The following is a 17,415-nucleotide window of genomic DNA, read 5'->3' as shown; positions in this document are numbered from 1 at the left end:
TTCAAAAATTAGTAATGCTTTGTTTTGACAGACCATTAACTTGGTTAAACTCAAACTGCAAATTATCTTTTTGCCTGCCATGGGCAGCAGTTCTGGTCTCAGTTCAAAGGGCTGGCAGTCTGTCCCCACATGCAGGGGAGTGGGGGCAGCCAGAGACTTGGAAAGGGTTTAAACACAGAGTTTGGGCCTCCCCTTCCCTGGCTATCTTCTCTCCAGGATTCCCCTCTTACACTCAGGCAATCCTGTTTACCTGCCAGAAAGACAACAGGCTTTCTATCAAAGTTTTAGCCTCCACACTGTACCACGGGGTTGCAGCTGCCCTCAGGGCAAAGGATCAAAACAGAAAACTCATCCATCCCTAGTAGCTTCCTCCAGGTTTCAGCTCCCCCACCGACATCTGCCTATTTTTAATCACTCTCTAGAGCCCTTCAGTATTGGTGAGGTGGGGGTTGGGTTTCCAGGTTTGTGATGTTACTGTGAGAAGGTCAGTGTGCTTACTCATCCACAGCAGAGGCTGAACTCCCCAGGTCACTTTGCTTGCTCTCTGTCCCCAGATTTCATTTAAACATGTGCAGTACATGACATTTTATATGAATTTGAATTATTCTAGTTAGAACTAGTGCAATAAGAATATTAACCTGATATGATTTCATATGCGCTATATAATTTATAAAGTGATTTTATTAAAATAATACTAATATAATATTAAATTTATTTTAGAATATTAAGATTTTCTTTTTAAAGAATTATAATGTAATGACTAAGCAAATTATGAACTAGAGCTCTATTGCCAAAAGACTTCCACCTTAGCTGATAGTCAATCAGTGAAAGCCATTTCTCAGTATATACATCTGGATTTCTGAAAGTGACCAAGATGCTATTATTTTAAAATGTAATGTTTTTAAATTTTTAAAATATTTTTATATACCATAACAATACCATCTAAGCAATTATTAAGAGGTGATGATAATTTAAGACCTGATAACCAGCAGTTTGGGAACTGAAACTAAATGTGAATTAACCATCTAAAGAAGTTCAAATCCACTGTTGTTTTAAGAGGGAACATTATCCTAAATATTAGAAATAATGCCAAGAAAACAAAAGTAAGCGTAAAATAGAATAATTTTATAGTTATTGTAGAATGTATCCTCTCTGCTTTACATTTATTTCTATGAGCTTTTAATGATATGTGCTGTTGATTAGGTAGAGCAGCAGTATCCAACAGAAACATTACTCAAATTATACAAATAATTGTGTAATATATTATCTAGTAGTATATTACCTATTTAAAAAAAAAGAAATAGGTAAAATTGATTTTAATAATATATGTTGTTTAACCCCAAAATATCCAATATTATTATTTTAACATGTTATCAAATAAATTATTAATGAGAAATTTTCTATTCTAATTTTAGTTTAAAAAGTCTTTCAAATCCTGTGTATATTTTACAGTCTAAGAGGACTCTCAAATAGGAATCTAGGTTTTTATCAGAAATATTTGATCTATATTTAGAGTTTATGTAATTTATAGTTGAAAAATTGATTCACATAACCAAACATACTTGAAAGTTTTCCAGTAACAAACCATCATTCTCAGCAAACTATCGCAAGGACAAAAAGCAAACACCGCATGTGTGGGGATTGAACAATGAGAACACATGGACACAGGAAGGGGAACATCACACTCCAGGGACTGTTGTGGGGTGGGGGGAGGGGGGAGGGATAGCAATAGGAGATATACCTAATGCTAAATGACGAGTTAATGGGTGCAGCACACCAACATGGCACATGTATACATATGTAACAAACCTGCACGTTGTGCACATGTACCCTAAAACTTAAAGTATAATAATAATAAAAATTAAAAAAAGAAAGCTTTCCAGTAACTAAATTGATTGTGTTATTAAATTTAAATTTTTTAAAAATAAGATTTAAATAAAATTTAAACTCTAGTTTCTTGGTCACACTAGCCACATTTCAAGCATTCCAATACCACATTCTGGCTAGTGGCTTCTGCACTAAAGAGTGCAGACATAGAGTATTCAAAAAGTCAGTTTTTGAGGAAGAGCTTTCAATTTATGCCTAAGTTCCTAAAGACCCTAGTGATGAGAAATACTCAGACGGAAACAGAGGAAAAAAATAAATTTAAAAAATAGATGGTGTCTTAGTCTGATTTCCTGGTGTTTATAATATAATAGTTTAAACTGGGTTTTTTTTTTTTAAAGTTATAGAGGGTGAGAAGTCCATGGTCGAGGGGCCACAACCGGTGAGGCCCTTCTTGCTGGTGGGGACTCTGCAGAGTCCTGAGACAGCATAAGCATCAATATGACAAGAGGGCTGACTGTTGTCATTCAAGTCTCTTTTCTTCTTTTTATCAATCCACCAGTCCCACGCCCATGATAACCTGCTAACTCATTAATCCGTGAATTAGCAGAGCCCTCCCGACCCAATCACCTCTTAAAGGCCTCACCTCTCAACACTGCCACATTGGGGATTAAATTTCAACATGAAATTTGGAGGGGACAAACATTCAAACCATAGCAGATGAGGACAAACATAGACTTTGGGTAAACTTCTGACTGGTTCAACTTTGGGGCCCCATTTCAGCCTGAGAAAAAGGGGAGAGAGAGATTCCAAAGATTTTACCCGTCAGCATGATTTGCACCAATTCTATTTGAATATTAAGTATTCCTCTGGTTAATTGAGGAGGCTGCAATATTCAGCCCCTATATCTTGAGTGCTCATTGACACTCAGAAACCTCAAATACGTTTAATCGTTTGGGCCTATGTGTAGCTTCTGTTTCTGAAACTTAACTGTAAGCCCCTGAATGGAGTCTTGGGCTTCTGGGAACCTGCTAAGATTCCCTCCTTACAGGAGGTGGCTGCTTACAGAGATCTTGTTGACAGAGATAATCAGACATGGTAAAGGGCCATTCTATTTGTATGGGACTTCTTTAACTCTCCAAGGTGTTTCAATGTCTATTATTTTCCTAAAGGACAAGTAAGAGTTAACCAAGGTAGGATCCAGGTAATGATCATAGAGGGGTCTGACTAATGTATCATCTGAGAGCTGTGGGCAAATGAGATCCCTTCCTTGTTTAATAAGACTCTCTCCTCCTGTTTGACAGTGGGAAAGCGATTTATCCACATCTTGTAACTGGGTCCAGGGCAGTATTTCTTGAGACACAGGGTTTAAAATGCTCGCTTGGCAAATATGAAAAATTTAGATATTACAAAGTCAGTCATCATCCTTTTCCAAGTGTTTTCATTGCTCTCTTCTTCCTCTGTGCATCTGCCAACACCTGACTAGAATTGTGGGCACCTCAGAATCAACCAGTGCATCAGCAGTAGAGCTGAGAGTGTAACAAGGGAAAGGGAACAACAGCAGAACCCGGGAAGTGCCTGTCTGGGCTGGTCTGCCATCCCTTTGTGCTGGCTTGCTCATAAAACTGTCTGACAATTAAACTAGCTTTTTATAAGTCATTCATCCCACTCCCTGCCTTACTGCATTCTCAGTTTTTTCGAAAAAGAAAGTTCTATTCTGATTGTCGTATGATGACCATAGGAGAACAATGGTTTTTGTTTTGTTTTGTTTTTGAGACGGAGTCTCGCTCTGTCACCCAGGCTGGAGTGCAGTGGCATGATCTCAGCTCACTGCAAGCTCCGCCTCCCAGGTTCACACCATTCTCCTGCTTCAGCCTCCTGAGTAGCTGGGACTACAGGTGCCCACCACTACGCCTGACTAATTTTTTGTATTTTTAGTAGAGACGAGGTTTCACCGTGTTAGCCAGGATGGTCTCCATCTCCTGACCTTGTGACTCGCCCACCTCGGCCTCCCAAAGTGCTGGGATTACAGGCGTGAGCCACCGCGCCCAGCAGAACAATGGTTTTATTCCCATTTTACAGATGGGAAGATGGAGGTATGGTTCATTTTCAAATTTATGGAGATGATAAATGAAGAGTTGGGATTTGAATCTAGGTTTACCCGACTTTTAGGCACTGACCTGTACTACCTGCAATATCTTAAAATAGAAGCACTGAAATGTCATTGTAAAGAGAGGGACATGACAGTGTCCAGAGGACAAGGCCTTGTCTCAGCAGAATCAGTTTCAGGAGCTGAAACTCCTTCCTTCTTGCAGCTACAGCACTTCTCTGGTGGGTACATGACAGCAAGCAATTGATTCTGGAAGTATTTAGGAGGCAAGATTGAGCCATCATTGTTTGTGTTCTCACAACACCCAGAAATGACACCTATTGCAGCCTTTGCAGTACTTCATTGCACTTAACTTTTTGTCCATCTGCCTCCTTCTCCTGTCTGCAAACATGGAGCTGGTTTCTGATTCATCCAAATCTCCAGCCCCAGGCAGGTCAGGGCACAGAGAGATGTGGGCTGTTTTCACTGTTGCCCTAAATAAGCGCCTGACCCGTAGTAAACACTGAATAAGTATGAACTACAGTGATTTTTGTAAATTGTTATTATTACTCATTTTGTTCTTACTATATTATTTATGTCCAGGGATGGTTTGCTGAGTGAATGAGTACAGTAGGTTTTTGTACTTGGACTCCTTTAATTCCAGAACCACTGGGCACCAGGCAGACCATTATTTCAAGTTCCACTTGACCAAATTATGACTAGCTGAGTCACAGGGACCTCTCCAAGGCTCTCAGCATATAAATAAGTTTTTACATCATGTGTTCACCCAACAAATATTGCCAAAGAAGAAAAAAATGAATCACCTTTATTTGCTTTTCAGAAACATAATAACTGCACTGTTAATCTTCCAAAAGAGGGAGATTTTGATCTTGGCACAAAGCTTTAGAAAAATGTCTTTTAACATAAAAGAGTATGTTTTATTTTGCTCAACTCTAAGTAGAAAGAAAGCTATAAATGGTGAAAACTTCCCCCTCCCCCTGCTTTGTTTGAATGGGAACCAAGGTAAGTTATCACTATGCACCTAGCTGCTTGCAGGCCAGAAGGCAGGATTTATTATAATTGTAATAATAAAAAGTAGATAGAACTTTATACTTCCCACATCTTTTCCACGTTTGGTGTGTCATTGTAGCCTCATGGAACTTTCAGGATTAGGCATGGTTTGTATCTTCAGCTGTAATAAAGAGAAACTTGAGAACCACCCAAGGTCACACAGCTGAGAAGGGCAGAGATGGAACTCAGCACGGCCTGTCCGAGTATCCCCAACCCAGATGTGTGAAGAAACACCCTACGTAACATCCTGCAAACATTTCCCTTTAGCTTTCTACTTTTGAAGATTTTAAGTGTTTAATCTGAAGTGGGAGAGTTTAAACTCAATGTTCTGTTACAATATGGATTTATTTCTACATTCAGCCCTAAAGTGATATTCTGGACATGATTACCTCTTGATGTGATTAACACTTTTCCTTTCCTGTCTTACTATACTTAAAGTGACTGAAGATGATCCCATGTAGAGAGGGACTTTAAAAACTTCATCCACCCAGCAGTGTGGTCAGTGTTGACTGTCTGCCAACTGTGTACTAGAGAAGACAGTGTGCAGCTGAGAGCAGATAATACCATAATCTGTCTGGAGGGACCTCACCAATCTGAAGGAGAAGGCTTTATAAGAGCCAACTATTTCCTCAAACCTGGAGGCAGAGACTTGGCCAGATGTTTGCTCCAGGAAGACTGCCTTCATGTTTTGAGTTCAGTGTTTCTCAAAAGAACCCTATAACCATCTGCAGTGAGATGATTCTTGGCAGTATATGACTGATCTGCTTAGGGCAAGATATTTAGCCCCTTGACTCTTGCCCAGTGAATGCCATTAGCAATCCCCCATCACTGTGATGAGCAAAAGCAGTCAAACAAAACATCCCCCTCACTAAACTCTCCCTGTGGGAGCACTGCTGGCCCTCGATGAGATTATGCAAATGCACAGGATGTTGTCATTCAGGGAAAAAAATGTGTGTAATAAACTGTGGCTGATAGGTGCAAGGTGCTTCAAGGAGTCAGATTGTTTGAATGTCACACATGTGACATTCAAAATATTTGTGAGGTTGAAATGATTTCTACCTTCAGCCTTTTCAGTTCTTAAACAGGAACAGGGAGTTTGCCAGAGGTGCGTGACTTTTCTTCAATATAATAACAGGGAAAAGAGCTAACAATTACACAGTGCTTACTCCATGCAAGGCACTATTAAGTGCTTAGCATATGTTAACTCATTTAATCCTCCCAATAACCAATAACCCTATGAGTTAACTACTATTAATACCATCCCACTTACAGATGAGGAAACAGGCACAGAAAGGTAAGTGACTTCCCTACAGTCCCATGGTAGTTAACTGTATAACTAAGATTTCAATCCAGCCCATCTGGGCCAGACTTGGATAGAGATGTGGAAATAATTTCCCCAACCCCCCAACAATTTATTATGTGGACATACAATTCTTCTTACTCTTACTACAAAGGCCTAGCTGTGGAATACAAAGCAAACTGAGCTGCTCTGAGGTTGGGAGCACTCTGCAAGGTGATGGGTCATGTTTTTAGCATCAGGAGCAGGGTATGGAATTATGAGCTGGAGGGACACTATTATTGATAAATTGTAAAAACAGCAGTTCTCATGTTTTTTGGTCTTATGACCCCTTTACACTCTTAAATATTATTAAAGATTCTCAAGAGTTTTTCTTTATGTGGGTTATATCTGCATGTCCAATATTTACTATATCAAAAATTAAAACTGAGAAACTTTCAAATGTTCATTCATTTAAAAAATAACAATAAACTCAATACATATTAACATAAGTAACATAATTTGACAAAAAGATATATTTTTGGAAAAAAAACAAATTAGTGAGAAGAGTGGCATTGTTTACATTTTTGCAGTCCCTAATATTGAGCTTAATAGAAAACAGCTCAGTCCTCATATCTTTTATTGCCTTCAACCTGTTGTGATATGTTATTTAGGTAGAAGTATATGAAGAAAATATGACCTCACTCAGGTAGGTAGTTGGAAAGGAAGTGGTATTTTAATAATATTATTGTAGATAATATTAAGTTATAGATATTCTTCTCTGATAGTACACCAGAGCTCTACAAATAATAATTTCTTAAAGATTAGGTAAAAACGAATCTGAAATTGCATTAGACTTATACACTGTCTCCAACCACTAAAGCTGCTATAACGAAATACCTTAGCGTGGTGTCTTATAAAGAACAACAATTTATTTCTCACAGTTCTGGAGGCTGAGAAGTCCAAGATCAAGGCACTGACACCTTCAGTGTCTGTTGAGGGCCCATTTTCTCATAGATAGCACTTTCTCACTGTAACTTCACATGGCAGAAGAGGAGAGGGATCTCTCTGGAGCCTTTTATAAGAGCACAAATCATGACCTAATTAACTCCCAAAGGCCATCTCCTAATACCTTCACTTTGGTGATTTGGTTTGAATGTATGAACTTGGGAGAACATAAACATTCAGTCCATTGCACGTTGTTACATTAAAATCCATGAAAGTTTCTTGTGCTTTGAATCTTTTACTTGTACATGACTGTGTGACATTATGCATTGGTTGTTTGAGAGATACTGGTTCATTGTTAAGTGGATCCTTCAAAAGCTGGTATATTTCATTATACAATATCAAAAGTCACATGCATTAATATCACTATCCATCTTACCAGACAAGTATTGAAATATTGGTAAATTGTTAAACTCTCTGTGGCAAACACAGGCTTCCCCAAACTGAAAGCTTCAGTTTTATCATTGACAGCAAATACTCTCAGTTCTTTTTCTTGATGGGACAGGCTTACTTCAAAAAACGTCTGCCACACATTCAAGTTTGAATAAACATAGTTCGTCTGTCAGTCATTCTTTCAGGTAAAAAATGTCATTTTATGAAAAAAGGTCCTAGTTCAGTTCACAATCTAGATCACACGAGTGCTTTTCCTAGACACGAGCCAGCATACTTTGCCATGCCAAGGTGTTTAAAGTGCACTTTCCATTTCATCACGCAGAATATTAAAAAGACATGAACTCATTGTGATTTAATAAAAATTGATAATATTTACTGCATCATTAAAATCATTCTTAAGTGAAATTGGCTTTTTTCCCCTACATGTATGCTATGATGAAGAATGCAGTTAGCCACTCACTCAGCTACCAGCACTTTTACTCCCCATTGCTTTTATGTCATCAGTGCAAATGTCAACACAGAGAAAAAGTCAAATAACATCTCAGTATTAATATGATGATCACTTTGACTTTTTGAACCCTTACAAAGTGTCTTGCGGATGCCAGAGGTTGACAGAGCACACTCGGAACCACTGTCCTAGAACATCACACTCACCCAGTAAGTAATAAGCTGCATGAAACAACAAAAAGGGTGCTGACCATAGATGCCAAGATTTTAGTCCTTAGTTGGCTTTATGCTATCAAAGTGACCTTGGATGAACACTTAATCTCTCTGAGGCTCAGTTTCCTCATCTAAAAAATTGAATTAGCTTATTTTGTTGTTCAAAGGTATTCAAAGGAAGGAGCAAAATGTGCTCTAAAAATCAAGTTAAAGACCTTTCCCCCGGAACCCTGTGTTAGGTATTAGGAGACAACTACACCAGCTTCTGCTGGTGTCTTTCTGCTTAGAAGCAGGTAACTGTGAGATACCTGCTCACAGGACTGAGGGTCCGGAGTGGTCATGTCTCACTCAGGCACAGCAGGGGCTCGTCTTCTGGTCCGGCCCTGAAGGGGGCTCTTGGTGAAGCCCCCGTTCAGCCACCTTGGCCCACAGCCCATGTGAGATGGCAGCCAAGGCCTGGTGGCCTGGTTCTGCTGGCCTCCTTTTCCACGCAGCCCATGGCTAGCCTCACACCCATGCTCATCTGTGTGTTGTCCACACACAATTCCTGGCACAGTAGCAGTTCTCTCACCCAAAAGCATATTGGAGGGCAAGATTTTGAAAATGATATCTTTATATGAAAACCATTAGGTCTGATCTTTTACTTTTAAATGTATCATCCTCCTACTGCAGTGCTCTGTTAGTATAATAACAAATTCTAGCAACAGGCCTCACAAAAAAAGTTCATGTATAAGACATAAGACAGCCTAACGTGTCTTACACTGATACTGAGAACTGGTGTTTTAAATATCTATCCAGAATTTCTTTCTGGGACCTTTCTTCCAGAAGTCTCTGTTTCAACTTGTCATGACGTTTTAAATATTCTATTTGTTATAGTTCTAAGTAAAGATATATTTAAAACTTTAAATTATTAGCCTGAATTTTACCTTTTCTATTATGCAATGCCCATTTTTAAATACAAATATAAGAGCATTTAGCTAGCATGCAGAATACCAAAATTACAGAATTGGTATTTTATAGTTCATATATACATATGTATTTAATTCTTACCACAACAGTATAAATACTACACAAAACAAACTCAACCGTTTTAATTTGACTTCCATTTTTTTTCTTTTTCAACTTTTATCTTAGATTCCATGGGTGCATATTCAGGTTTGTTGCAAAGGTATATTGCTTGGTGCTTGAGTTTGGAGTACGATTGATCACGTCACCAAGAAAGTGAGCATAGTACCCAACTGGTAGTTTTCCTGCCCTTGCCTCCCTGCCTCCCTACCCCTGTTTGTATTCTCCAGTGTCTATTCCCCATCTTTATGTTCATATGAATATTACTCTTTACCTTTGGGTTACTGATAGCAAGGGTAGCCTGAAAAAAAAAAAAAAAAGCAATGGGTCATCTGATCTTCCCTTTTCCCCTCCACCATCGTTTTCAGTGTAAGTGATTGGCTAATACAGGATGTAACGTGAATAAGAAAGGCTACAACAGGGTTCCTTGGTTGTTCACATTTCTCAGTTTTGTACTCCCTCTTTTTGCATTTGAAACAAGTTCTGGTTCAAAGGGAAAGTGTGGCCTCTTGGGGAGGTCAGCTTCCTACTTAGTCAGTTGAAGACATAACATGATTACCTTGTTCTCACTCTGAGTCCCACTGAAATCCCACATGTTGTTGGGTCCACGGGAATTCTGAAAGCTATATGCAAATGGGGCAGCAAGACGTGGTGGACATGCGTATTGCAGCCCTCTCCACTGCTCATAACATGCTCCATTGTCCCATCAGACTTTATTCACAAAACAGAGGTTCAAAGATAAAATTATTAAGAACTTCGAGGCTGAGCACAGTGGCTCACACCTGTAATCCCAGCACTTTGGGAGGCCAAGACAGGAGAATGGCTTGAGGCCAGGAGTTCGAGACCAGCTTGGGCAACATAATGAGACCTCCATCTTTGCAAAATAAAAAACTTAGCTGGTTGTTGGTGGCACACACCTGTAGCCCCAGCCACTCAGGAGGCTAAAATGGAAGGATTGCTTGAGCTCAGGAGTTTGAGGCTGCAGTGAGCTGTGATCACACTACTGCATTCCAGCCTGGGTGACAAAGCAAGACCGCAAGACCTCATCTTAAACAAAAAAAAAATTCAGGACAGAGACAGCAGAGATTGAAACTAAGCTCAGGATGCTTCTGAGCACAGGACCCTAGGTGGCTCTTAGGTCACACGCCTGTGAAGCTGGCCCTGCCCCCACGGCCTCCACTCCTGCCACACTGGACCTGTGGTCCCTTGGACTCACCATGCTCCTTTCTTCTGAAGGGTCCTAAGCCACCACATTCTTAGGGAGGCCCTCCCTGCCTTGCCTGACCAGGTCAGAATACTTTTAGCACACATAGCTCTCCTTCAATGTACTCATCACAATCACCATCCTTCTTTCAGGTGCTGATTATTTGACTGCTTATTTGCCTTCCTACCAGACCGCAAGCAGCTTACAGGCCAGGACTGGGTCTACTTTTGTTTATTATTGGTTTACCAGTGCTTGGCACATAGTGCCTAAAAAATATTTGTGAGAAGAATGAATATTTATGAGGTGGATGAACAAATGAATGAATGTTTTTGCAACCAGAACACAAGTGTCAAGTGAAAAGGTGGGATAAATGAGGGTGACATGAATGTTAGGTTCTGTTCTAGGTTTTGAGGAAAACAAAGTGGGTCTTGATTGTCCTTTTTACTTGTCTGTCTTTTCTACTAGGTAAGAAGTACTTTAGGATAAAGCATCCTTATATTTTAAGGTACCCAAGTCGTTAGTCTTTGTGTCCCCAGGCCTAGCACAGTGCCTGAGACTTAGCTCTCGGAAAAATTAGTTCTACTGAATTGAATTGTTCCGTAGATGGAAATATGTCACCTAAACTTTATCTTGTCTTCCCTTTGTATCTCCTCTTTCCTCTCCTCTGCCTTCTTTCCCTCTCTCTTCTCCTATTCTGTTGTTAAGGATTTCTGCATCTTGAAAACTACTTTAATTGTGATCAGATCTTTCCAAGAGAAGATTACACTCATCTATTCTGGTTTAACTTGAGTCTTCAAAGAGAAATGGTATGATTAGCCTTATAACCATGGCAGTGGTTGGGCACTCCAGAGAATGCCCCAGAAACAGTCTAGACACATTTGTTGATAATATTGTCATATTGGCATTGATCTTGGGAGAGAATCAAAAAGCAGGTACTTTAGAGGTTCATCTATTCAACGCTTCTAATTTAGAGAAGAAATTAAACTTGAGAATTTGAGAAACCCTATTCTCCTGCCCTGGAGGCTGCAGAACTTGTCAGAATGCACAGTACAGAAATGCCAAGTAATCCCGAAAAACGGAAGTGAATGGGAACTAGCCTCCTTATTGGAACTGGGTCCATAACCTGTCTTGTCCATTTATTCCACAAGTACATTGAGAAATGGCTAGGATGGGTGGCGGGGGAGTGGGAGATGGGGTGGTAGTGAAAAGGGAATGTTAATAATGAAGTTGAGGATCAATGAAATTCTTTTTGAAAAGCATAAAGGTAAGATTGGTATTGATTGAACATCTCAGAAAACATTGTTAGTAAGAGATCATGGCATGATTCCTATATGTAAATCAGAGGATTTCTTTCCTGAATGAGACTTGAATTGGAATATAGACAGTTTCTTCAGGCAATCCATGGAGTGGTTCCTTAGAAGTTATGGGGCTGTCTGGAGATGGTGTGGTGGGGTAGAAAGTACATGGACTTAGGAATCAGCCATACCTGGGTTTAATACTTAACTTTAGCTCTGTGACATTGAGCAAATATTTAACCTTTCTGATTTTCTCTTTCTTTTTTAAAATTTGGAATAAATTGATATAAAATACTTGCCTTACAGGTTTTTTATGAAGTTCAAATGAAGTTCTCTGGGTAGGAGTACAAAGCTTGGTGCCTGGTGCAGAGCAAGCACGCAATCATCTCATCCCTTCTCTTCACTGTGTCAGCTCTTATGAATAGTTGGGCAGGACCTGGACTAGGGTGAGGCAAGAAGGTGCCTGGGTTAACCTGAGAGCAAGGCCCCATTAAATGATGCACCGTAGGTACCTTGCTTGTCCCTCCTTGGCCTCAGCAGTGCAGCTGAGGCAGTGTCAGACCAGGGCTGGAGCATCTTAGGGTAGATGCCCCCCACCCCACCACCATCTCTGGGACCAGCTTACAGATGACACAGTAGAGGCCCCGAGAGTCAATATCATTTGATTTAAGCCAATCAGTTAGTAAGTGGCAAGCCTGGAATGTGAATCTAGGCCTCTGGGCTCTTGGCCTCTCTTTTGCTCCCTCGAAGCCTATAGCTGAACTCTTTTCTCTAAAAGTCTGTAAATTTTCTCAATAGGGAAAGAGGACATGTCTCAAATTTTCAGCACTTCCCAAGACATTTACTACAGATCTTGCATGAAGTTGGGGTTCAATAAATAAATATGCATTGATTGAGAAAAAAGGAGATATTATCATGGCATTATAATTTTAATGCATAGAAATAGGTATAATAACCGTTAACCCAGCTGAAGGAGAAAAATGCATTAATTTCACAACATGTTCAGCTCTTTAAGATGTTAGCTTTTCAGGCTCCACAGGGGCTCTGGAACTCTGGAACTCACATAGACTCATCCCCACTGTTTCAAAAGGGAAAACTGCAACTTAGAAGGGGAAATGGTTGCTGGAGACAGAAAGTGGAGGAGTGGGGGAGGTAGAGGGAATGTAGCTGCAGCAATGTAGGCAGTGTTTAAACCAGGAGTAAAGGAAAGAGAAAAGCAGTGCTGCTCATACATTAGTGAGCACACACATCACTTGAGGATCCTGTTAAAATACAGATCCAGTTCAGGAGGTCTGGGTGGGGCCTGGGATTCTGTATTTTTAAGAAGCTCCCAGGCGATGCTGATGCTGCTGGCTCATGGACCACACTATGTGCGTGGAAGAAATTGCATGGAGGGTCTGAGTTTGTGAATCTGGTCCAATGGAAGCACTGTCTTCAATCTGGCAATTCTCAGGATTCCCACTCACTGTTTTCCATCCTTCTGCAGGGGAAATCTGTGCATTCAAGATCCACGGCCAGGAGCTGCCCTTTGAGGCTGTGGTGCTCAACAAGACATCAGGAGAGGGCCGGCTCCGTGCCAAGAGCCCCATTGACTGTGAGTTACAGAAGGAGTACACATTCATCATCCAGGCCTATGACTGTGGTGCTGGGCCCCACGAGACAGCCTGGAAAAAGTCACACAAGTGAGTGGCCTGACAGAGCCCTCTGGACGCCCCTCCCTCCCCTGCCCACCCCACTTCATTCACATGCTGCTCTTCAGATATGTTTACCCTCTCGTCACACCATGGTGCTCCAACTTTGCTCAACTGCTTGGAAGTTTCCTGGTCCCATGCAGGCATCTTCACAGTCTGCTTTCTACACCTGGAATATTCTACTCCCTCTTCTTCACTGGAAGATACTCTTGTTTCACCCTCAGGTCTGAGTTTAGGTGTCACTTCTTCCAGGAAGCCTTCCCTAAGCTGGCTCACCCCGACAGACCTGGTCAGGACCTTTCCCTGGGCCTCTGCAGTGCCATAAGCTGCTCCCGGTCACAGCACTTTTCACTGTGGGTTGTCACTGCTTTCTGCCTTATGTTTATCTCACAGCCTAACAGAGTAAGAGGGGTTAAATTCTTACTGAATGGAGGAGTGGATGAATAGACGGAGGAATGAACAGTAAACCTGTTGCTTAAAGCTGGGGCAGAGGGAAGGGCATAAAAGCCTCTCTGGGATGGATTCATCTCAGAGTGTCAGAGCAAGAGCAAGTAGAGAGTCTCCAGTGAGAGGGAGGATGGGACACTCAGACAACTGCCCCAATCGGCTGGTGGTTTCTCTTTTCACTTGGCCTTGGGACCTCAGTCAGTGCCCCCAGGAGGTGCAGGAGGTTGGTGTGACTCTTTCTTTACCACCGTCCCTTCCTTTCTGTGTGTGGTCCCAGGGCCGTGGTCCATATCCAGGTGAAGGATGTCAATGAGTTTGCTCCCACCTTCAAAGAGCCAGCCTACAAGGCTGTTGTGACAGAAGGCAAGATCTATGACAGCATTCTGCAGGTAGAGGCCATTGATGAGGACTGCTCCCCGCAGTACAGCCAGATCTGCAACTATGAAATCGTCACCACAGATGTGCCTTTTGCCATCGACAGAAATGGTGAGTGTCCTCAGAGGACCCCTGTGGGCTCAGGAAAACAAATCCATCGCCTCCACTCTGAAGGCCCAACAAGGGCTCTGAATATGCTTAGCAAGTTATGCCTCCCTTGCTATGTTTGGTCTGAGCTCCATAACCCAGAACTCAGTCCCACACTTGAGGGAATGGCCTTATCTGATTAGCAGCCCTGCCAGGTCTAAAACACCCTCAGGAAACCTCAGAAACCTACTCACTCAATGTAGTCTGTACAACTCACAGTGCCACACATCTGGATACCGAAGATGATTGATTTCCTGGTCAAAATTTCCAATTGTCATCCAGATGTGAGCCATGCCATCAGCTTGGCCATATCTGGGTCCCTTTCCTATGTAATGAGTCATAATACCAGCCCTATTGCCTCTAGATGAAGACATGCTAACAGAGGAGGTGGGACTTTTGAAATCCCTTCTAAACCATAGATTTATTCAGGATTTTTTTTTTTTTTTTTTGAGACGGAGTTTTGCTCTTGTCGCCCAAGCTAGAGTACGATGGCACGATCTTCACTCACTGCAACCTCCGCCTCCTGGGTTCAAGTGATTCTCCTGCCTCAGCCTCCCAAGGAGCTGGGATTACAAGTGTGCACCACCATGCTCGGCTAATTTTGTATTTTTAGTAGAGATGGGGTTTTACCACGTTGGTCAGGCCAGTCTCGAACTCCTGACCTCAAATGATCCATCCACCTCGGCCTCCCAAAGTGCTGGGATTACAGGCATGAGCCACTGCACCCGGCCTTATTCAGGATTTTATAAAGCTCTTGCCAGTGTCCTTTTTGAGAATTTCAACCCCAGTGAGAATGAAGAATGAAAGAACCCTCCCACAATAACCCAATCCCAGACTGAACAAGACTGAAAGCATTCCTATAAAGCCATTTGGACATTTCCCCATCACCATGAATAGAAAACGCATTGTAGTATAAACGCCACAACCAGAGGCCCAACAAACTCAGCTGACTTTAGCTGTAAATTTCAACACCTTCAACACCTTGGTAATTATTTGCCAAGTACATTGTTTAATTATTAGCGTGAGTTTTTGGGTGTTTGTATGTTCCTCCTACTTTGTTTCTAATAAGATTTAAGTGGCACACAAAGATGCAAAAGTTGCAAAATTCAAACTCCATTCACTCTGTAATTATTTATTGAGTGCCAGGCATGGTGCTCAACACTGGAAAGGAGATAGAATGGAACTTAAAATAGACATGGGCCTGTCCACATACAGCTCATCATCTAGCAGAAAAAAATAGAAAATCCAGTGGCAGCAAGGGTGAAGCTGGTGCACAAAGAATGCCATGAACCAGGGTTGGGCAATAAATTAGCTCTGTACCTCCTGATAGCCAATGTGTAGAGGAAAATAGCATCAGCCACCTGCTTGTACACCTTCAGGAGAAACCCAACATTTCATGATGTTGAGACCAGGTAGAAACTTACTCTATGGCATTGTCTTCTGCACCCTGAGACTGTGGCAGATGCCATAGGGGCTAGGAGGCAAGGACACACTCTCGTCCCTGTTTTTAAGTAGCTTAGGATCAGTCTTGGAAGACAGAACTAATATTCATAAGACAGAAAAAAATAATAATAAGGTAATTTCCCTCTAAAATGCTAAAACATGGGGAAAAGACAATTACATACCTGGATACCATGAGATAATTATACAGGCCACAATGTCAATGCACAAGCAAGTAAAGGAGGAAATATAGGACTTTAATTAAAGTTTGGCTCAAAACTAAAAAGAAGGTAATTTTAATTTTAGTAGAGCCTGTCAGAATCATTCCCTGATAGTTTCTCTCCCAGGCTCTGTGAAATGGCTAGCCTGTCCCCACCACAGAGGCACACATGTGCACACACCGCTCCATAAAATATTGAACAACTTCTTTGTATTTTTCTCCTCTGGGTTTCTTTTTCTGTATCATCAGTTGTACAGTGTATCCCATAAAAGCTTTGGAATTTGGGGAGTGACAAGTCTATGGTGAATAGCAAGACTAGACAAGTGGAGGTATGTGTGCTCAGTGGTCAAGCTCTACTTGGCCTCCTGCCCTAGTTCTGAAGAGCCACAGCTCAGTGAGATGAGATGCAAATTCTTTCTTTGGAGGGTAAACTGCCCCAGTCATGAATATAATTACTCACCTTGATGAGCCATTTTGCTAACATATGCCAATTTATTTCCCTGGCTGTCTCATTAAAAGTGAGTAATGGGCCTTTGCCAGGCCTCTGCCTCTGATGCTGGTTTACAACCTAAGATGAAGAGGAGAATGGGCCCTCTCAGGGAGTGTGGGCCCCTGACAGCGAGGTGTACAGAAGCAGTCCTCCAGGTAATGAAGCAGGACCTAGGGGCAGACACAGAGACGGCTCCCATTCTAATGAGCTTCCCAATTGGCCCTTACCCATCAGTTTCTCTGAGCGACCTTTCTGGCTCCTTGAAGAAGTACTTTGCATGCTCATAAGGAAAGTGCTGCTGAATTTAGAGCCTGCTTATTGAGGCCTAGGTTTCCCCTACCCCATGGCTTCAGATAGATGTCTCCTGGCCCCTCCAACCTTCCAGGCTCTTTGCTTGTGGGCTAAAGAATGGCAGCAGGGAGAATAGAAGACACAATGTGGGGTCAACCAGACCTGTCTTTAACCAGAGACTCACCCTCTTCCTACCAGAGGCCCTCAGACACCCTCCCTTTGAATTCCTCCCCATGAAATTATGGCATTATCAGTCCTTACCCCATTGTGGGGTTGTGAGGACTCAAGGAGAAGCAGTGTGTGGGGATAATGTTTGCAGGGTATCTGTCATACAGAGAGCACTCAATAAATGGTGCCACAATTATTAAATACTTACCTGGGTGATTGGGACATGAGATTTATTTACCAGGCTTAAATTATGAGCAGGTAACT

At 41.6% G+C, this 17,415-nt stretch overlaps 1 protein-coding gene across 1 annotated transcript in view; it reads left to right on the top strand.

The window, feature by feature from the left end:
• The window catches only part of CLSTN2 (calsyntenin 2), a 643,984-nt gene that overhangs the window by 470,672 nt on the left and 155,897 nt on the right, over positions 1–17,415 (top strand). The window contains exons 3-4 of the mRNA XM_032143419.2: positions 13,369–13,564; positions 14,298–14,506. Of these exons, the coding sequence (XP_031999310.1) occupies positions 13,369–13,564; positions 14,298–14,506 (405 nt within the window). The remainder of the gene's footprint in view (positions 1–13,368; positions 13,565–14,297; positions 14,507–17,415) is intronic.

Source organism: Hylobates moloch, unplaced genomic scaffold, assembly GCF_009828535.3.
Source record: "Hylobates moloch isolate HMO894 unplaced genomic scaffold, HMol_V3 SCAFFOLD_22, whole genome shotgun sequence".
NCBI lineage: Eukaryota > Metazoa > Chordata > Mammalia > Primates > Hylobatidae > Hylobates > Hylobates moloch.
This window is presented reverse-complemented; position numbering and strand designations above follow the sequence as displayed.